This window comes from Siniperca chuatsi, linkage group LG5 (assembly GCF_020085105.1).
Source record: "Siniperca chuatsi isolate FFG_IHB_CAS linkage group LG5, ASM2008510v1, whole genome shotgun sequence".
In the NCBI taxonomy this organism is placed as follows: Eukaryota; Metazoa; Chordata; class Actinopteri; order Centrarchiformes; family Sinipercidae; genus Siniperca; species Siniperca chuatsi.
The window spans coordinates 13622591-13646048 of record NC_058046.1 but is presented as its reverse complement, the minus strand read 5'-3'; the positions used below and the strand labels follow the sequence as shown (position 1 = coordinate 13646048).

The 23458-nt window shown below is 43.0% G+C and overlaps 1 protein-coding gene across 4 annotated transcripts in view; it reads right to left on the bottom strand.

The window, feature by feature from the left end:
- Window positions 1-23458, bottom strand: part of LOC122876658 (tetratricopeptide repeat protein 28-like) — a 166036-nt gene that overhangs the window by 41594 nt on the left and 100984 nt on the right. For all 4 annotated transcript variants that reach the window (XM_044197253.1, XM_044197252.1, XM_044197254.1 and 1 more), the window contains 2 exons: window positions 23006-23278; window positions 21338-21468 (listed from right to left, as the gene is read on the bottom strand). In XM_044197253.1, the coding sequence (XP_044053188.1) occupies window positions 21338-21468; window positions 23006-23278 (404 nt within the window). The remainder of the gene's footprint in view (window positions 1-21337; window positions 21469-23005; window positions 23279-23458) is intronic.

Here is a 23458-nt window from a genome sequence, read left to right as displayed (position 1 = left end):
AGCCTATCTAGGGCTGCTCAATTACATGTGCCTTTTGAAGCTTCGCTCCATCTCTCCGACTCAAACTTCCATTTTTCTGAGAAGAAAACAGAGAGGATTCGTCTGTCTGTCTTCAACCAAATGCAGTGGGAGACACAGGGAGAGAAAGCGAGAGGGTGAGCGCAATCTTTCTGCAGTTGAGATGAGTTGCTCTTGTGATCAGTGTCCCTCTAAAGTGAGACTGCAACACTGCATTTTCTCCTCAGATGGAAGCCAAGATAGGCAGATAATGAGGAGCCAGCCTTGACAGTCACAGAGGATGCACTGTGTTTGGCTCAGGGACAGACACTGGGACCCTATCTCTCTCACTTCTGACTGCAGCCATCTCCCACCACTGCTCATTTTGACTCCCCACCAGTATCGCAAAATAACATTCCGTCTGGAAAATAAATAATTGCCCGAAATACATAATTTCTGCCAACTGACTTAATTCTAATTTGATTCAATTTCTTTTCTTCACTTATCTTTCCTCCCTCCCTGTTCTTACTCTCTCTCCCCCACTTCTTTCAATCCGTCTGCAGTGTCAGATCTGATTGTATTTACAGAGTCCAGCCCTTCTCTGGATGTGTGCTGATTTGATTAATCCTAACGCCATGCTTTATAAACTGTTGATAAACCGCTGGCTCTTATCAGCAAACACATTTTGCACCAAGGGGCTCCTAATGAAAGGTAAACTAGTTCTGCCTGGGAGAGCCGAGAAAAGGAGAAGGGAGGCAGCAGGGGAGGGCTGAGATGACATGTTAATCAGAAATGCTTGGCTCCAACAACATTATTCCATTTCTTTCCTCTGACAAGGACAGTGGTTTAGGATTCCTTGCTGATCCTCCTCTGTCAGCCTCCTCTATGTAAGTATGTTTATATTCTGCAGCACATTAGCAAAATGGCTGCTTTCATAGCACACGCTAGAGGTAATGTATTGTACTTAGCATGATTAGCCCCTTATGTCATGCAGCGGAGCAGTTCTTGATGGCTGGGCTTGGTGCTATGCAAGATCTGTGACTCTGAGCCCCTGGTGTGTTTTATGTCTTACCCTGGAACAGCAGAGTCCTGCCCACCACTTCACTGCTGTGTTGAGCTATGTGGTTCTGAATCGCCTTGTAGCTGTATGACTATGCCTTTGAAAATCAAAAACCTTATTTCGCTTTGGACCTATGAGCTCTGATATACTCAAAACAACCAATGCTATTATCAAAGACTGGCTGAGCTTATGGGACAAGCCTGGTTGTCATGGAGATGTAAATGGTCGGATTAGGGCCCACTAGGCCTCGTAGAAGAGACTACCACTACTATACTAATAATCACGGGTGTGGAATCTCCTTCTGAGTGGACAGAAATAGACAAACAAAGACATGGGCAAGTGTACACGCAAGCATCCACTGCTCTGACATCAACCACTTTCATTAAAAAAATACTTGCCTGTTGCTTCTTTAACTGCACTTTCAAGCTATACTGTATACCATTGGAGCCACACTTTATTGGTTTTACTAATTCTACCTGAACACATCACCAAGATACAACTTGGTGCAACCCAATGTTATTAAGATAACAGTGTTATTATACTTCAATAAATGTAAGTATACAAATTCTCTGATGGTCACATGGAAACTGAGAAGGAAACTGAAAGGAAGTAAAAGCATGAAAGAGAGCGAGAGAGGCAGACTTGGGAGGTGTAAGGTGTTAAAGAGCCCACAGTTTGCCCTCTGTCCAAACAGCATGTCCTGCAGGAGGGCATGGCAACCACTACTTCAGTGAAGTGCTGTTAATGGGATTATATTGGAGAGGAGTCTCTCTTGACAAGAGGGGATGGAGAACAGGTTTGATAACATTACCACAGAGGTGGGAACAACCATGTCTTTCACTGTACCAATACAGATGTTAGGCTGTTAGCCTGGAAAAACACTGCTTGCATGAATGCAGACACATGCACTAACTGCATTCATTGGAATTAAAAAATGTATGATGTTACATTTCTCTATAATACCTTAATTACCATGGTTAAAAACACAAATATACAGTACAAATTAATTTTAATGTGGCAAAAAAAAGATATATTGCGATCTTAGAAGCACAGCATAACAAACATAATAAAATGAGTACGGCTTTTATTTTTTTCTTGATTAATCAAATAATCGTTTAGTCAATAAAATGTCAGAAAATAGTGAAAAATGCCCATTGTAACTTCCCAGAGCCCAAGGTGACATCTTAAGATTACTTGTTTTGTCTGACCAACTGTCAACAACCCCAAATAAATTCAATTTACAGTAGTATAACTCTTAATAAATCTTCATTTTAAGAAGCTGGAACCAGCAAATGTTTTGCTTGATAATTGACTAAAGCAATTAATCAAACACTTGATTGGTTATCAGTTGTTTTCTGTTCGATTGACTAATTCATTAATCAATAGTTTCAGCTCTAAAACCAGCTAAATGGATAAAATATAATCAAGGGAAAATATCTGTGTGTCCAAAAACTACATACAGTATGTACTGAGTGCACACTGCTATTTAATGCCAGGGTCGAACATCAGAGAAACAAATAAGCCACTGTGATACCAGTCTCTTCAAAAAGATGACTCATGTTACTGAAAACACTCCAGCTCACCATACTAACAATACACACACACATAATCAATGTATTCCATTACACACACACACACACGCACACCCACCCACACACACACACACACAAACAGCTGTCTAATTAAAAGGCAGTGCAGAGAGTAGGTGAGGAGGACCGTGCACCACTGTTTCCTTTAACGAGCTGGGCTCCGGCTGCAACAGGAGCTGGCTGGCAGGGAACAGGGGCAGATAAAAGGCTACGGGATAGATTGTGTTTGAAGGATGAGAGAAGAGAATGCTGGAGACATCCCCAGGGTGAGGATGTCTTTAGATCTGAATTCACCTGCAGCAATGCATTTTGACAAAAAAGGAAACATCTCAACTGTAATAAACTCAGAGATGAACAGAACAGTCAGAGAGACTCTCAAAGAAGCTTGAAAGATGCTTTCTAGAGGTGCATCTTCTTGTCTGTGTAAGCATGTGAAAAAAAACATGTATGTGCATGTGTGCATAAATGAGAGAGAAAAGGGGGAGTATAGATGAGGCATGCTGGTGATGTCAGTGTAGAGGCTGGGGGCAGGGATGGATATGATAAAATATTCGGCTGGTTTTATGGGTGTATACTCCATTCTCTTTCCTTGCTCGGTGTTTGCACACAGATATGGATCCTGTGGGAGCCACCATTAGATCAGCCAAATGACTGCGTCTCTGCCATATCAAAACCTTCTGCTTTTTTAAGCAGGCAAATGCAGTGCTCTGCCAACCGAGGGCAGGTACAGCTGTGCCTGATTGCTCTCTTTCATACACACACACAAGCACACATGGACTCACACATGCACACACACACACACACACACACACACACACACAGAAGGATTCAGTAGTCCACTGTGGCTGATAAGCTTGGCACAGGCCAAGTTGAATTCAACTTTGCCTCCTATGGAGCTAAATTACACACACCTTTCTCTTTACCTTTCCAATTTTTGAAATAATTTTCATGAAAGTCATGGCTCTGTTGTTTTCAGAATCACAAAACAATGCAAAACAGGCACTGTCCTCAAGTATACCTTATTTTGGAAAACCTACGTATGAAAAGGCTCTGTTTATTTATTTCAGAAGAAAACAAACACAGATATCATGAGTTACATGGTTGTTAAGCAGTTTCTTTAATCAATCATCAGAGCTAATCTGATCTATTAACAGTGATGAGATACCAGTGGAGCCACTTGTGTCTCTATGACCTATGTGACCTCTAGCTTGTAGATAAATGACGCCAGAGGGCCTGTAGCTTGATAATTCCTTTAGCCTTCACAGGACACGTTCACAAAGGACTGATTGTCACTAAAGGTCAAGCTACGGGCAAGGGCACTCGTGACAGTTACTACGCTGTCCGTTAAGACTGTCTGCTTCTCAGACAGTCACATACTCACACATCCACACATACTGTACACTCAGAAACAAGCACATAGACACACTAACACCCATGCAGCATTACATGAAGTGAACTAAAGATTCAGAAATCTGCAGTGCAGTGAAAAAGCAATTTTTTTGTCTGAGCTGTGGGTAGTGGTGCCAGGCAAATGGTGGATCATTTGTGGTTACTCCAGAGACCCAGTATACATTCACTCACACATCCTTACACAGAGACACAAAGTAATACACAAATATACCAAATGTATCCCAGAGCTTTGTGGTTTCTGTCTGTGTGTGCACATTTTTGCATTTGCATGTATTTGTGCATTTACAATTGGGCATCTATGCTCTAGTATGCGCTTTTTTGAGGCTATATTGTGGGAGTTGGGGGCAAACAGGCAGCCGAGAGGAAGAAACACAAGAGACAACGAATAAAATTGGATCTGACAGTCTCCATTGGTGTTGGTGGAAAATTTGACTGTTCCCTTCAAGTGGTGTGGGGGGTTGATATTTCAAGCTCCCTGTCTCTGACAATACGCTAGACAAAACAAGGTTCATAGAAATGGCCAAATGTTAAGTGAGGAAAAGAGAGGGAGGGCAGCACGGTAACTGAGCTGGAGCTTGGCTCCACCTTACAAGCTCCCACAGCCCCAACCTCAGTCCCAGAGCATGTCCCCTGTGACAGGATGTCAGCATTGTTCAAATGCAAAAACAGCCCTCCTGCTTCTGATATAAACACATGAATCTTAAGTCTGGTTGAGGAGGAAATTGAAGAGGTGGCACACCGGGGAAGCGGGGCACTGTGAATGAATCTTAATGTACTCTAAATCAGAGCAAAGCCTTGAAGGGCTGCATGGGGCTGCTGTTTATTTCTGTACTAAAGTCAAATCTCCACGGGCATAGCTGTGTGATGCCTCCTGGTGCAGGGAATCAATTCTTGAGAGACCTTGTGGTGACAGAAGGGGAAATCACAGTGGTGTTTGAAAGTCATTCCAGGAGGGGTTTGAGGTAAACATCAAGGTTTGCCACTTTGCAAGGCCTCAAGCTAGGGACAAAGCAGAGAGAGACACATAATGTTGTGATGAGTGGAGAACTCCTCCTTTAAACACTAATAGGGGTCAGGAGCAGTTAAAGTGACACTGCTGAATGTGATCAGAAATTACTTTACTGATCAAAATCATGCTACCTATTGGCAGCTGAAATCTTTTGAGCTACAGAAAAAAAATTAAGATCCAAAGTCTATGGCAGTGGGATAAGCAACACACTAAGACTCTCAAGTTAGATTAAAAGGGATGCAACATCTGATTATAGAACGTCATTTTCAAAACCTATCCATTAAAGCTAATTTGCTGTTGTTATGGCTTCCTGCTGGGTCTGATGACACAGTGCCAAATATAGCATAGCTTGCAGGCCCCCACTTGCATCTGAGAGCATTCAGCAGGAAGCCGGGCAGTCGATCCAAGGACGCAGAACTCCAGGGTTATTCAAGGGCATTTTGGGGGCCCAGGGATGGGAGGCACTGTCCCTGTCAGCCCCCACAGCTGGACAAATCAGGCCTGACATATAGGACTATATAGTGCAACCCTTTTCAGTGGTACACAAAAAATCCCATTTGTTAGGCAGCAGAGGAGAGGAAAGGAGAAGGGAGGAGAGGATAGGAGAGGAGAGATAAGAGAACACAGGTTAGGTCTGAGGACCCAGATCAATATGATCTGGCCAGAGCTGTTGCCTGGAGCAGCCAGACACAATGAAAGAAATGAAGAGTGACAACCAAATGTCCAGACTCTCAGCACCTCAGTGTTCTCTTTGAGATGGGAGACAGAGCTTTGTGCCGCTCTCCTCTAATCCATCTGCAACAGCAAGTAACTCATGCCTAATGGTTTTAGACCAAATCAGATTTCTGTGAAATAGAGGGATGCATGGCTGCTTTCAACTGCTTTGTTTTAAAGTGTTTTTATTTTGTGATATGTAAAGGTGAGCTTCACAAAATGACTGTGAATCTAAAGTAGATCAATGCTGAAAGAAGGAAAGAGAAAGGATTGGTATAGGAAATAAGTTCTAATTATTGATAAGTTGGCAGAATCTACTGTATGTATGATATACTGTCACCTTCTCACTTTCATATCTAAGAAAAGTCTAACATGTCCAGATCTACAGGCAGTCAGTGTGTGTGTGTGTGTGTGTGTGTGTGTGTGTGTCATTTTGGAGTGGTAAAAGGCACTGCACATTTTGTCTATTCTCACCTCTGTCATCTCATTATCAGGTCAAAAGCAGTGAAACAGAGGTGATGTTGCTTTCCTGGGTCCTGGTTAACATAATAAACTGGTGACAGCCACAGGTCAGAAGGATTAAGCCTCTCTTTGGTTTTGCTTAGAAACAGTTGTTCTGCAATGAGTGAACTGCATAAATGAACAGTTTGACTGTTTAGAGACACCCATGACAGCCTTTGTACTGTACATGAGAGAGAGAAACCAAATCTGCACAACATCCAATTTCCATCGAGATACTTACAGTGGTCATATTATGCTTTTTGGCTTTTTCCCTTTCCTTTATTGTGTTATATATCAAATTGTGCATGTAATAGGTTTGCAAAGTGAAAAAGCCCAAAGTCCACCCATCTGGGAGTTACCCTCTCCTACAGAAAACACTGGTGGGTTGTAGTCCAGCCTTTACTTCCGCAACGTATCTACATCACTATGTAACATGCGTCATAATGCATGAATTGAGCAGTTTCCACAAGTACACCTAAATATGAAATTGAAATAACATTAAATACCCTCCAGGCAGTCAATAAGGCATACAATTGTTACTGTGATGAAGAGACAGTGCACAGTTAAAACTTTACCTATGAAAGATAAACCTACACTGCTTCTGATTGGCTAGTAGTCTTTACCTAGGTACTTTATGTGCAACTCCCAACAAAAATCAAATAGAAGTGAGATGCATCACTCAGTAGCTAAAACGGAGTGTTCAAGACACAGGGTGAAAAGAGGTGATGCAGCAATGTGCAGTATGGCGTATTTTGAAAATTAAACCATGTAAACTTATTCTATAAGAATATTCTATTCTATAAAAATGAGCATAATATAACCACTTTAAGGCTACACTAATCCATGATTTTTATATTAACAATAGATCAAATGACTGTGTGTGAAAGGTGTCTCTCATAGTGACAAACTCACAGAGAGTTATCACCCAACTCTGCAGCTCTACAAAGCTTTTTAGCCACTTTTAGCTCACTGTTTAGGTTTTCTGCCCTACAAATTCTGCTCTAATCAACTCTGTTTCCAGCAGCAGCACCTGTCCAGCAGGACAAATAAAGTTGGCGATTAGCTGCTGAAGAAGATGGAACATCTAGCAGCTAAAGAGCCACATATTTATCTCAGGAGTTGGTGGTGACCATGACGGAGCTAAAAGGAGAGGACCTACATTTGTCAGGTATCCAGAAACACAACTCCAAATGAATGCTAATGTTGCTCTGTGTCAGCTGAATTTGTCAATAGGCAACTGTTTGCTAACACATTTGCCATGAACATTTTTTTAAGGATATGTTAGATGTTTTTGTTTTCAGCTTCTTCCTGGCCAAAAAACAATTTTTACATTTAAGCTGAGTAGCTAGACTTATTAACATACTGTATTACTTATTAACGAAAGTTGAAGGTGATCAAATAAGGAAAAGAAATGTCATAGCCTTTGCGAGGGAACAATACAAGTCTACGAATATTTGTTCTGCATGCTGAGTAAATTCAAAGGCAGCCCTGTTGACAGATCAAGGTATACCTAATGTAACGTGTACCCCACCAAGTGAAGATCAATGTTTTCTTCTGTTCAATCCTCTTTACAAAAAAGGAACATCAACATCTAGAAAAAAACATAACCCTCATAAAAACAACCTCCCATCTCTCACCTGTAAGTTAAATAGCCATTTCAATCATGCCTTATACTGACTCTCATCATCATGCTATGAAGTGGTGGGCAAATAAATCTGCAATGACATGCAGCTGAGAGAGTGAAAGGACCTCGTTCTACCTCCAGCCCAGCACACAAACCATTTAAATCCCTTCCTCCCTCTGTGCTTTTCTTCCCCAAATGTAATTACAAGCCTGGTGAGGGTGGCTACTGTGGCCTGGGCAGCCTGCAGAACACAGCATCAACACCAGCACTTGGTGGGATCAAAAGACCGGCTGTCCCTCCAAAGCCTCACTGCTCCATAGACTGTGGCTGCTCCAAGCTACACCAGACTAACCCCATGCTTTCAGCACCACTGGGTCCTTCGCTTTAGCCCCAGGCGGACAGAACTGGTCCAACTGATAAAGACTTAAAAGAGGATCTCACTACTGGGCTGTATTATTACATCCATGAACACATTATGCACATATGCACACATACACACAAATGCACAAAAACATGTGTGCACACACTACCTCCCACTGTGACAGAGATTTAAGATGATGAGGCTGGTAAGCTCCCTTAGTGCAGCATGATGGAAACCAAATCCGAGGAACATTCCTTTCGATGTCCCATGCAAGACACATCTGCCTCCTGAGGGGACTGTGTCCCGATTCTGAATGTGTGTGTGTGTGTGTGTGTAAAGGCAGAAGGATCAAGACCAGAATTTCCTAATTAGTTTCCTTAAGTTCAGTATTTCCCAGGACAGTACAGAAGAGCTCCACTGATGCCATTCACTTGCAGGTAATATGGACTACCGAGAACCAGGCAGACAGAAAGATAAAGATGATGGCAGATGAGAGATCAAGGGTGGGCCAAGTTGTAGCATGGGGTGTGGTGCAGATGAGACAGGAAGGGACAATAAGGAAATAATCGTTGCTTTTAAGGCTTGTTTTCCGAGAGATGCTGGGCCACCTGCCAGTGATGCCTCCAGCTGTGAGCACACACCACAGGACTCTGATTGACAGGGAGGGTAAATAGTTGTTAGCAGGGGCCCTGATTGTATCTCCCACCCCTGGCAGAATAGAAGCCACAGTGGAAGGGTGATTGGCTTTTGTTACAGCCCTTCAGCCACAAATTAAGTTGGCATCTCAGCCGAGCCATCCGAGCTGCATGTTTACCTAGAGCTGCTTTCTGCTCCTACAACCCGCCCTGTGCCCACACAAACTCACATCTGTCTCTGCTACTTTAACAAAGGCCTTCTGAGGAAAAAAGAGCAACACATCCTAATGGATAAACATACATGGAGGCAAGGAATGAAATTAGCACATGCCACCTGCCAAATACAGGGTAAATGTTGGCTGTGGCAGGTAAAAATTTCAGGTCACCTGCCACCATGGCAGATAGGCTTTCCCTATATTAAGAAATGTAATTTTTAAAAAGCAATAATCCTAATTTAAAAATAGTCAGGGTTTAAGGTTACATGATATATTCCATATTTCTACTGTCAGGTACCACTGACTCAGTGTTTACAATTCTAAAGCATTATTTTCAGAAGTGGCAGACAAAAGAACTGAGTGGCTGGTAGAAATGTTCAGCGACCTGCCACAGTGGCAGGTGCGGAAAAAACTTAATTTCAGACCCTGCATAGAGGGAAAAGGGGTGTTCCGGCAATAAGGAGGTAGAGCTAGAAAGAGACAGAGAGGGGGATATGTTTACCAAACACTCTGCAGGGACTGTATTTGAATTTGAAGGCCTGATTGTTCTGGAATACTATTGTGTCCAGGTCACGCAATGTAAGAAGGGGGATTTGCCAGCGTAGGAGGAATACTTGGCTCTGCTACACTCTCCCCACTGAGGACAAGCTGAAGCTAAAAGAAGGTGCTCAGAAGGTGCTTTGTATGCCCAGCAAGAGCTGAAAAGTGTCAGCTGACTCAAAGCAGACACATAAGCACCAATCGTAGGCTACTTCCAACAGTCAAGAGCAGGAATGATAGGAAAAACACCACTGTGGCTTCAAACAAAGTGGATTTCTGTCTGTGTTAGATTGGCCTCTTCACACTGGAGTGATGGAGCAATCACAGGCCACTTTTGCGCTGCCATTAAGTGACAGGATGCAGGCTTCACAGCCATAACATATGCCTGACTGCTGTTTAACAAAGGCGAGCCGGCTAGTTTAGAGGACCTAAGAAAAAGGGAGCAAGGAAAGGGACGGAAATGAGAAAGGAAGGGTGAGAGGGAGGAGGGGGTTAGAAGTACAGCTAAGCCAACACCAACAACTATTACATGACTCATCCCACATCTGCAGCCGCGAATGGCTCGGGCCTAAACTGAGGTGGACTGTAACCAAAGCCTAGCAAGAGTCCGTTGAGCAGTACAGCCAATGGACACACTGTTATGTACACTGGAGACTAAATAAGACTAGACTCTTTACATAACACGTCCTGTACATTGCATTACTGTTATACCTGTCCAATAAGGCTCTGACAATGTTCTCTTTGAATTTAGTTTCTGTTCATAATAAGTCTTCTTGTAAATTTGGGTACTACACAAAGGCAACCTGGTTTAATGACACACTGACCCAGACATAGAATCCTATTTGTGCAGTCTCCTCTGTTCAGTGTCTGCCTGCAAGTACATCAGTGTGTATATATGGTATGCAATAAACAAGCGGAGTACACACTAGAGACAAGCCCATACAAAACTCATCATCTCTGGGAATGTAAGATTCCGACGCAGCCCGGATAATAACCATAAAGCGATTTTTCTCTTGTGAATCTCTTCAGAACTGCAGGCGTACATGTGCAAACACACAAACTGCACACACATACAAAGACAACAATGAAAAGGTCCCTTTTGTCTGCTCAACACTGATGAAAAGCTACCCACTGCGAACTTCAATCACATTCGAAAATGAGTTGGAGACGTGCTGTAACCCCGACAGTGTCATTAAGCCTGTCAGTCAGTCCCCTGGAGTTTGGGGAGGAGGAAAACGCCATCGGCCTTCTTCAGTGTGCCGTGTAGCCCTGAACTAGACCCGGAGGTACCAAGAGCCCCTCCTGTGCTGGATCTATGTCTGACACTAGCATAATGAAGCTATACGATTATAAATTATGCTTTGTATGTCCATAAACCCCCAAATGTCAAACATCCAGACAAAGGAATCATGCATATTCTAATGGTGTTCAGGGTAGATGATAACAAACACTATCATGTGAGAAATGATAGCTGAAATCCCATCATATATGTTCCCACGCATTAAAACCCATACATGGTGCACACACAGCCTCACACACACAGACATAGACACACACACAATACATAGAGCAAGATAAGCCTCCACATGCCGTCAGAAGCTGGTATGTGATTGGCCCCTGTGGAGCTACTGCTTTTCTCATCATTAACTCTTCAGAGGATCACACTACTCTAATCACGCTAAGCCTCTCTGAATGCCGATGAAGTCAAAAACGTGCCCATGCACATATTCACAGATGCCCAACTCATTACACACACACACACACACATAATCACGCAATCACTTTCTTCGTCACCACAATCACAAAACGTAATACACACAAGCAGCTGTGAGCATTCTGTTGAAGCAAGCTTGATACAAAACACTGTATGAACCAATTATGGCCATTTTGCAGGAACATTATAAAACTAAGAATCACTTCTATAGTCACGGGCGTAATTTCCACTGAGTTTAGGGATGTCCACCTCACTTTTCAAAATCTAAAATCTAAACTAAAATCTCTCAATGTCAACTTACTGTCCAGCTGCCCAAATCCACTTGATCATAATGTGTATATGCTCATCTGAGTAATTATTATCATGCACTCACAGAAATAAGCTTTATGAGCAGCAGTGAGTAAATTGGACATTTTTTTTAAACCTGGGTTTTCGCTCTTGAGCAACATACTGGAGGTCGATGGGGTTTTATGTAGCATGAGATAAAAACTGCAGGCACTAGTCAGGGCTGAAAAAAGCACTGCCACCTCCTCTGCATGTTGTTCAGGTAAGCTGATTAAGGTATGCTTTTATTTACAGATAATATTCTCCTAAAAAGATGCTAAAATTGAAGATCAGTGAAAGATAAGACACAGTGCTCTTTGTAGTAAAAAAGAAAATACAATATTATTTGTCACAGTATGTCAAGTATCAGGTCTCGATCAAGGAAAGTAAACATGATTTTAGGTTGAGTTAGTCATTAATAATGCAGTAATTTACACAGCATTTCTATTTATTATGAAACCAAAACCTACACCCTTACCCATAGTCACTAAACAGCACTAATCTCATGAAAGTGTATGTGTGCAATTTTATTATTTGTGTGGGTGTGTGTGGGTGTGTGTGCGTGTGTGTGTGCATGTGGCATCACAAGAGAACCATCCCTCCAACCTGAGATGGCCATACCTTGCCACAAGCGAAAGCCAATGGTTGCAATTAAATCTGCTGACAGCACCAACAATAGCTACTAACTTTTCAAAATTGAGTCTGGCTACAATAAAATACCAGAGCAGTCTTTACCTCTGGGCCCTCTACTGAATATTTTACAACCTTGATTCCACTTGGTCACTTTCTCTATTTAAGACAGCAAACTCAAGAGCTTTTTCTGAGGTTGATGTGTAGCCAGTTAAGGCCTGTCTCGACTGTTATTTAGAGACTATACTGTGTGCGCTGCAAGGTCAAGTATAAGCAGAACCCGTAGGCCTCCGTCCCCTCCTAAGATGGAGTACTTTCATTTCACTCACTTGGGGCCTCGTATTTTCTCTCCATTTTATTGCTTTCTCTGAGCGCTTTCCACAAAGACACATTCCACCTCCTCATACAGACACAGGGCTCCCATCCAAGAGAGAGTGGGGAAGGTCTGGATACTGTGCCACAGGGACAAGAATGCTGACACCGCTGTAACTTGGGACAAAAGCTAAAGATGAGAGTGGAGAGAGACAGAGTGAGTGAGAAAGAGAGCAAGTCTCAGTGTATAGGAGTTGTTAGAAGGCGTGAGCTGAGCCAAACTGAGGAGCTATAATCCCCGTCTTTGGCGTGATGTCAGAGAGTCTTGCAGAAGACCATTTCCTCACTCTGCAAAAATGCTGTCTCCTACATCCCACTGTGTGCTGCAGCTATATATAATGCAAAGATCAAACGCTTGTAGCTGCGCTGACCTCTCTCTCCCCAGGAGACCCCTTGTTCCCTCATAATACAGAAACCATTCCCCAAACAGATACACAGACTGGTCCGAAACTCCACGCACCATCTGAATTTCACCTTATCTCTATGGACAAGCTCATCTCTATTTTACAGATGGGCGAGTGGTGAGGACTAATCTGGTTCCTATCTTTGACTACACTCCTTAAAGATCTGAGAAAGGGAAAGCACAGAAGGAGGAGGGGCATTTCTTTACAATGCATCCTGTTTCAGTGACGGGAGAAAGGGGAGGAAGAACAAAATATACTGCACCATGAGAATTCACTTATAGTAGCTCCTTTTTTGTCATTGTGCTGAGTGTTTTTAATGTAAATAACTCATGTATTGGTGACATCAGGATACAAAGCTAACCAATTGCACATACATTCTAAGATCATCTCAAGAATGATACACACATTGCCGATTCGTCTATTTAATAATTTATTGCTTACTTTTGTGCAATAATGTCTGGAGTCTGGACACCATCAGAAGCCACTGAAAGGAAATCCATACATTTCTTTAAGGTATAATCAGAGAAAGCTAACACAATGGTCAGTAGCTCAAGTAACACAGTAGTAGTAAGAAGACAGTCAAGAATGAAGAAGAGAGGGCATTTAATGTAGATTCTCATCTTTATACAGTGTATTGTTTCAGATCCCTGGATCAGGCTTGTCTTCTCTCTGTTTGGATGTCAGTAGTTTTATCAGGGTACTGAGCACTCTTGATGAGTAGAGCCCTGGCTGACTAGAGTAGGTATTTGGCTATATGCATAAATCGACAATCATTTCCACAGTCACACTGACTAATCAGGGTCAGTAATTGCTCCAATAAGTGAAAACAGGGTTCGACTGGGCCATTGCCCAGAGGAGATTGTCGGTCTACACCACTGGCTGTGCCTAACCTCTGACCTCAGCTCCTAATCGCCAATTAGCATGCAGCATTTTTTTTGCATATTGACATAAAGCAAAGGGTATCAGCTCAGAATGCCTATTAAACAGGCTGAAAACAAACAAACTACAACATCAACAAAATCCCAAGTTAAATGTCTGCTCCAGAGGACATCTTGCAAATGCAAATGTACACAAATCTTTTGATGCGAGCCAGTATCTTGGTTGAGGACAGTTGTGGAGGGAGTTGCCTTGGATTTGTAGCTCTCCCTTGTCACAACAATATCTTTTTACCACAGAGCTGTTTACATGATTCATGAGCCAGACGACTTGATGTGGTGTTGGTGTACAGGCCAGATGAAATCCCCCCAGTCCACTAATATAGGTTTCTGTGTTGAGGTGTGCATTACAAGTTACTGTAGCTAAGGAGCCATTTCACACTGCTGAGCTAGAAATAGGTCTTACTGTAGCTAAATCAACCCAGTCCATCCCCTCCCCAACCCTTGTCACTGGAGACAGTGTTACACAGTCCACACATAATTCTACACACACGTTCAATAAACACATACACGCATTCCTTCTCTGCCTCTCTCTTTTTTTTCTCTGTCCCTTCCCTTCCTTCCCTTCATAACTACATTCGGTGGCTCTCCCGCTTTCCTTCTACCCCCTTTTTCCAAGTACCTCTCTTTCCCTTGCTCCTTCTCATTCTCCTTCATTAAAATGGACTTCCTAAAGCCTCCATTCGTCTTGCTGACAGCTCCACTATCGATCAGGCTGGAGAAAGGGATGCAGTTCCAGAGCTTTCAATGGCTCTCTGGCCAGACTGGATGAGGGCTGGGCTGGACTGAGGCCGGAGGGGAGGAAGAGGAGGGAGTGCCAGGTTTAACTGGGAGGTCTGCTCCGGGTCTGGAGTCTGATGCATTTTTGGTCATCGGTGAGTAACACTTAGATTGCCCTGATGGCAGGGATCAGAATTTACACGAAAATGACTCATCAGCTCTGTAATAAGGATTACACCGATGAGATCAGATAATCAGTTAATCATGCAGGTTGAAAGCTTTAGCCAGCCTCTTTGGGCCACTTGCAGGCTCTCCTGAAAGTGAGAACTATAATGGGACCACTCCAAACACTGGGAAGAAATGGAGGTGGGTGTGTTTCAGTTGACTACACTGACATGCAATTCATTTCAATCAAAGCCATGTGAATTAACGTTCCGCAGGCTGACGCCTTTAATCGGGCTCCATCCCTTATTGTCAGCCATTATCTAGGGAAGGTGAGTTGGCACATTCTCTCTTCATCCCTCTCGCTGTGTGACATCAAATCCCACTGCCTAGATTAATGATCGGACGTTTGATTTTCCTAATGATTAAAATCTTTATGCCATACTTGTGTGTCCTGTGGTGCAGTGGAAACTCAGAGGAGCCCGCTGGATTCCTTCCTCCCTCTGATGAGCACTATCTATGTGTCTGTTGGTTGCCATTCATAATCATATTTTGCACCACAACAGCGTAGCAGAAAGCGAAGGAGTCTCTTGTGACCATGTCACTGTTTATTTGTGATCTAATCTGTCCCTCTGTATTGCCCTTGATTGGAGCAGCAAGGGAGAAAAAGATAGACAAGGTGTAATATTCAAGACAAATTACTCAACTTCCCAACTGTGAGCAGTTCAATCTACACAAGGCACTGCAGTGTTTAGATTCAGGGCTTGTTAGAGTAGCATTAGCAGAGGGGCTTGTGATGCTTGTGTATTGACGCTTTAATCAGTAAATGTAGTCCATACAGCATTCAGCTTTGTAGAGCCAATTTAAAAATCCAAGCCCCTGATAGCAAAGAATCCTTTAACAGTGGACTGTGTCTGCTCTTTCTAAAGGCTCCCACATAATATGGCGCCATGGTCTGAGATTCTGTAAAATGGAGAAAGGATAAGACAAACAAGGATGGAGAGGAGAAAAATTAGATGAAGAGAGGGGAAAAGGAGGTGTGGGGAAGCGGTGAGATGGAAGAGAAGTAAAGAAAGGAAGCAGAGGTGATGTGGAAGGGCGGAGGAAAGGAGAAATGGAGCATGGGGCACTGAGGAAGGAGAGAGAGAGGAAGTAGCAGAGAGGCAGAGAGCAGTAGTCGATATAACGGCAGTCATTCATCTCTCTGACAGCCTTCCAAATGCTCCACTGGGGGAGACACAAAGCTGCGTCACCTCGAATGCAGCAAATGCAAAGCGCACACACACGTTTGCATACATGTGCATACACACACAGAGGAAATACATGTTAATGAACCTTGATTTTGCAGTGCATGCACACACAGAGCTCCATGTTCTGGGTCAACAGTATGTTGCGGGGCACAGTAACTGCAACCTGTACAAGCACAAATCATAGCCACAGGCGCAAGTTATATATTCAAGGAAACTTTCACCTGCTTTCTCTCACTCACATGCACACACATAAGCATATCTGCTGATTTGCTAAAATTATGTGTATGTGCTGCAACAATAAAATCAAGAGCAATAAATCTCAAGGGCAGTTCAAACAAACCTTTAAGGTGGAAAGCCATCTCAAATTTTACAAATACATTTTACAATCCTTCATTCTTCTGAGAAATGGGCTTAATATTTCTTTGCAAACACACTGAAACGTTCCAAGACAAACATGCACATAAACAGGACATGACACATTCACATGACATTGGAATATGGGAACACAGATGTGTGCTCCCATTAATACACACACACACACACACACACACACACACACACACACACACACACACACAGACAGACACACACACACAAATCCTTATTTCCCAGTTCTGGTCATGGCCCATTGGCTGATGCCTGCCGTCCATCTCTCATGATTCATGGCTAAGCGAGCTGCTGTAGAGCAGTTCTAAACCACTGGGCTGGGGAGAGCCTGTGTGTCATTAAGGCACAGCAGGCTGGACATGCTGTTAGAGCCGCTGCACTATGGCCAGCTCTCTCTGTGCCTCAGTCTAGCACAGCAGGAGGTGAGGAAGCAGGTACTTCTGTATGTGGTAGTAATGCTCATAGTGGTTTTACTAGAAAAGTAATATCAACAGCTGAGTGCACTCACAGACTACCTAGCCCTATGAAGCGTGCACAGTGAGCTAGAGAAGTGTTGCCTTTTATTTAGTCAGACACTGTTCTCCTCCTGCCCCCACCCAGCATTTCAGCTAAAGTAGCCCCTCTAATCATCCCCAAATCCTCCTTCTTAATCAGCAAAGCAGTGGAGGCTAAAGAAAAGAGACAGGGGTGCCAAGTTCCCCCTTCTGCCATCCTCGATTAGCATGGGCCCTAAGAAAGGTGGTGTAGACACACGTCCATACCCTAATGACTCCTTAATGATCCCCTGCTAGAGTGCTGACAAACACTGACAAACCCTGACCCTGACAAGAGGAACACCCACACTTAGCCCTCTTCCTCACTCCTTATTTAGAGGCTCATCTCTCAGCCCTCAGCCTCATTATAACAGTGAGGGTCCAGTGGGATCCATACAGCCCCAAACTAACAGCAAGAGCAACACCCATGATGAAATAGTCCATGTCACTTTCAGAGTGAGGGGCAAAGTTTGAGTAAATTCCTTTCGGCAGATGGAGAGAGAGGGAGAGACCATAGATAAACAAAGCCAGAGTTAAAAAAAAGAAAGCGGGAGGAGACAGAACTGCAGAGCCTATGGAAAAAACATTGTTTGTATTCTTTTTACTTTTTCCTGATCGTGACTTCCATTTCAACTTGGGGTTGGGGGAGTCAGCAGCGGAGACTCTTTTCAACATCACACGAGACAAAATTACAGAGTGCACCACTGCCAGCCCGCCTCAGTTTCTCCTAAATACTCACACCCCAAATTAGGGGTTACCTCCTTCTAGTTAAACCTACTATTTAAGATGAAAACGTCACAGACAAACAGAGGGGACAGGAAAGGGAGTTTGGAGAGGAAAGACCTAGTTTAACAGCTTTGTTTTAAACTAGGGAAGGCCTTTGTAAAAGATGGTTACTGGCAGCGCTTGGATAAAGCCAGGTGTGGAAACTGGGACAAAAACAAAATTTGGAAAAGACACACACAGGTAGAAAGTCTAGGGAGTGTGTTTATGTTCTATCTGCAGTATATATGACAGCTGAAAATCTGCTAAGGATATTTCCAAAAGGCAGCGAGCTAAAGAAAAACACTAACTTCACGCTAGCCTATGACCTCACTAGTTTGGACCGCAGCTCCCAGTCCCAATGGATGACAGAGCACTCACTCTTTGAGCCTTTCCCCAGCTCAGCCTTCTTTTCTGTTTTGTTTTCTTCTTTTTTTTTGTTTTCTGTCTTTATAGATGAGTATCCTGGGCAGATTCAGGATGATTTATTAGTGTCACAGAGTCGGCTTGTCAGCTACAGGCAACTGGCTGGGCTTGCCTTTTTTGCTGCATTGTGCCATGAAGATTAACACAATGGAGATTTTCTTCCCTGGTTATTAGAAGATGAACAGAGATCACATGCATGGCTCCTTTACTAACATAACAGGATCAAGATACTGTACCGCCTCATCATTTATAGATAACACTCATCTGGAATCTCTGTTTTTTGTCTCTCTCTGCTGCTTCATCACAGGCCACTGTTCACCCAGTAGTAGAGACTAGTAGCTGTGAGACTAGTAGAGACAAGTGTTGTGGTAAACCAGAGCTTTGAGTTGCACTACTACTTAGTATTAGTTGTGGTATCAGTATAAGTATTAGCAGAAATACACATAAGGCAAATATTGCCTAGCGACAAACAGTATATCTTATTGCCACCTTTAAAGGATTAGGTGATAATTACTTAAATGATCATGTGTTTATGACAACTGTATCTTATTTTGTGAGTTTTGGCCATCATTTCTATCGGTTATGATAACACTGTACTCACCAGTGTAACTGCTGAGATCTGGGAACATGGCAACAATACTATAATTCTTACATGGCAAGAAACACAAGCATCCAAAAGATCAGACAGGTTGCAAACAAGCCAACAGGGTAGTCAGATTATCTAAACCATTTTATTTGGAGGTAGTGAGTGAGTGCACGAGAAATGTTGGCGGTCCCTCACTATACAGTAAAAAATTGCCTGTGCGCACAGCTAAGGTAAGAACCATTGGTCAAAGTTGGATCAGGAAGTCGGTCTGTTAACTGTGATGGACAGATTGGGTAACAATTCACCTTTATTTTCTCTTCCAGTGATAATGCTGCATGCCCAGATGTCAGCTATTAACTTGATGAGTACAATCTCATTATAACCGATAGGAATGGTGGCCAAAATAACAAAAACAAGAGTTGCAATAGTCCCTTAAAGGAGACTAGAGCTGACTAGGGTTGGTTATACACACACATAAACACATACACACACAAACTATAACAAGTTCACAGAATTAATTTATATGTGTTTTTTTTTACCCACAGAATCAAAACCCACATCCCACGTCAGATCAAAGCCCCATGGTCCACCAGGTCCTTTTATCACATCAAACATCTCACTATGTATATGATTTCATTGAAGTCTCCAGGAAATACTCAGTAACTGCAATGCACTCTAATTAAAGTTGTTTCAATTCACATATGGCACATATTCCTTTATCACTGAGGATTAGAATCAATGCCACATATTCAGTCTAAGTCTCTCACTTCTCCACACTCCTAGACTGTAGGCCGCACACTGGAAATCCAGTCAGAAACAACATCCTGTCCCCGGCCTCTAGGAAGTGACCTCAGCTTCAGAAAGGCCAGATAAAACGTCCACATCAGAAACAAAAACAACAGGCCGGCCGTAATGAGCTATCCGCCAGGCTCCAGTGTGTTCTGAGGGAGACCAGGTGGTGTGACACACATATGACTCTGATTAGGGGGCCTTCAGAGGAACAAGAGAAGGGGGGGGCAGTAGGGTGGGCCATGTAGGGCCAATCGAGACATTTTGTATACAGTATGATGCAACTATTAGTGGTGTTCAATGACCTCCACTGGGCCCCAGGACACTCTGGCAATCATGAGTGGTCCATTTGCCATTTGTGTGTAAGCATGGGGGTGCAGTTTGGGTATTGTTTTCCTCTAAGGAGCAACATGTGAGCAGCACGGATCTCAGTGGCTGAAAATGTGGTGCACTACAGCAGGACTACAGCAGCTTAATACTGATATACCGATACTGTATTGCTAGGTCTTTAAATATCACTAGGAGCAAACTCATACTAGTCTGTACATTGGATATGGTAGCAGGCATTTACACACTTGCACGCACACAAACAAGTTAAAACATTTAATCAGACATTTGGCCGGCCAATTACTGCTACAGTCGAACCCTCACAGCAGACACTAAGGACCTTGCATGTGTCCTCTATGTCGCTCACCCATCTCACTCTCTAACCTCATTACATGACAGAGGTTTTTGGCACTGGTGACTGTAGACTCATAATCATACTTCTGCTCTGCACAAATCCTCAAACTGTGGGAGGGAGAGATGTCAAAGGGACCTGTGGTCTCATTCGTCAACTGTTAGTTTCATCCTGGTGCATTGTGCTGCGTTTGACTGGACTGTTTAAATGTCTCCTGATATCAGGGAACACAAACAAGCAGGCCTGCCGGGCCTGGTGGGGAGGATAAGGAATGAAGGGGAAACAGAGGCCATTCTTCTCCTCGTGTGACAGGAATTGTATTGGAACAAGCACCTGTCACCCCCCAACACTGACCACAGAGGTTGGGCAGAGAGAGAGAGAAAAATAGGAGATAGAGTGAGGAGAGAAAGAGGGCACCAAACAGTAAAGAAAAGTGGATCAGTCTGTCTAACTAATTTCCCTCCCTCTCTTTAATGTTCTTCTTTCCCTCCCACTCTTCTTTTTGCTCTCTGTCCCAAATTCAAACAACTTAATCTGTTTAAGTTACATTTCAAATCAAGCGTATATTACAAAGCCCCAGACTTACCGCTACATGGACCAGATAAACATCTGCATAATATCTACATTAATGGTTTGCATTGATAATAAGATGAACCAGCTGCTGAGGCTATCATATTGGCCTTCCCTTCAACTGCCTCACTCTCTCTCCTCCCCCATCACCTTCATCTGTTCTCCGCACCAACTTGACACCCATGTTTTTAAATAGACAAAGAGCAGCAGCATCTCTGTGTCCTTCAGACTCCTCCTTCAGATACCCTCTAAACAGAAACAGCAAGAACAGAGGAATGCTGGGCGCAGCACAATCCCACACCTACAACATGATAAAAGACTAAAAAAAAAAGTAACTTTTTAAACGTGATTCATTTTCCACTGCAATGACATTTACCCTGCTCTATCCATTTCTGACTGCTGTAACAGCTTTCAAACCCACCAACTGTGTGTTTCTTACCTCTCTGTCTTTTAGCTTCATGGCCAGAACCAGCTGGTTGCGATGGTTGGTCAGTGCTTCGCGGTAGTTTCCCTTGGAGAAGAATGCCGATCCCAGATTCCCATGAGCCCGGCATTCCCCTGTTTGGTCACCTGAAGAGGAAAAACCAAAAGAGATGTTGAAGGGAAATGAAAAGAGCCAACAAAGCATATTTATGGTACAGCTTATGTGATTACAAAGCAACAGGTGTTTATTTCGCATCATCCCACCGCCACTGTTGAACAGTGATGTGATGAACTACATCTATGCCACTGACACGCCACTACACCCTTAAAAGGGAAAGTGGCCGTTGTAAGTTCTTCACAGTAGAGCGGCTTCCCTGACAGCTGGTAGTGTTGATCTCAATGCTCCAGAGGGTGAGAGGGGAAAGTCTTATTATTTCTGCCTGACAGAGAGGCTCCACAGACAAGGCCAAAGTAAAGCGCAAGTCTCTGTACTCCACCTGAGAACCACAGCTCCTTATCTCCGGCTGCTCTGCCCAGTCATGTGTCAAACTGTGTGGGGGTGAGAAGAGTGGAGCCAGTCTGTGCTACTCACTGTTTTCATTTTTTTTCCCATCTTACCATCCTACGTTTTTCTTCCCCTTACTGTCCTTCTCTCCTCTTCCTATATTAACACCCACACAACGTCACCATACTTACACTAAGTAACATATATTTTTTTAGCAAAGAAATGGGTCAATTTTTTGCAGATTTAAATTACCTTAAATTTTGGCGCAAGATGCTCAAATTATGGAAAACACAAATGGACAAAAAAATCTGTCCAGATAAACACAATTTTGTTTTGTTTATTCCTTTGCTGCAAGGCTAGACTAACATTTAAAAAATATACTGGTATTCCACTTTCATCAAGGGTAGAAAAGGTTTCAGTCGGTAGAGAATGACTTCAGCCGGAAGTCATTCTTAATTGAGAATGACTTCTGTGCTTTGAGCTAAATGCTAATGCTGACATGCTAACAGGCTCACAATGATAATGTTAACATGCCAATGTTTAGCAGGTATAATGTTTACAATGTTCAAAATCTTAGTTTAGAATGTTAGCAGTCTAACATTTTCTAATTAGCTCTAAACACACAGTATAGCTGAGGCTGATGGGAATGCAGGTATTTGGTCATAAACCAAAGTATTGGACAAATTAGATAAAATTTTGATCTGATAACGGCACTAAATAAAAATTCAAAAATTCAATACAAAATTTGATGACAAATTGATCCAATAGTCAGATATTTCAGACTCGACCAAAGCGTTTGCCATCACCAGAGCGAAAAAATATGTGGCTAAAAATATGTGAAAATGTACTGATCACTGGTTAAAATTAATCAATTAGGTAATTTAAGTAATTTACCAAGCAAAAATGCCAAGCAGTGGTTAGTGCGGATTTGCTACTTTTCTCTGTTTATATCATTGTTTATTTAATATTTTTGATTTTGTTTGTTGGACAAAACAAGCAACAAGCATGATGTCGCCTTTGGCTCTGGGACAATGTATTCTGTATATCTAACATTTAGATTTTATTGACTAAACGATTAATCCAAAAAATAATCTACAGGCTAATCAATAAAAAAATAATAGTTCATTGAAACCCTAATCCAAATGTATTATTCCTTCTTTCTCAGTTCAGGCCTCTTACCTAAGGTCTTGGCCACCTCCAAGTCCTGCTGCATGTAGCCTGTGCTCTTCTCGGTGTTGCCCAGGGACCAGTGGGCGCTGCTGAGGGCCGAGAAGACGGAGCCGCGTAGCTTGAGGCTGCATGTGCCGATCTTCAAAGCGGCTTCCAGCACCACAACAGAGGCTGTGTGGTGGCTTGCTGTCAGCAGCTCCTGGCCAATCACAGACACCACCACAAAGGGACTTTTGTCCAGCTTCATCTTTTGTAGCTGCTGATAGGTGGGCTCGAGAGACTCTGTGCAGGAAGAACATGAGTAAGACAGAGATTAGAAACAGACTCCAAAATGTGCCAAAACATAACCTTGTGCTGACATGGTGACTGACAACAATATCTGACGTTGATTGCAGTAACTGTGTTACGTGTTTACCCACCCTGACAAACGTGACTGCTATCTGAATTCAGATTCTGCTTTTC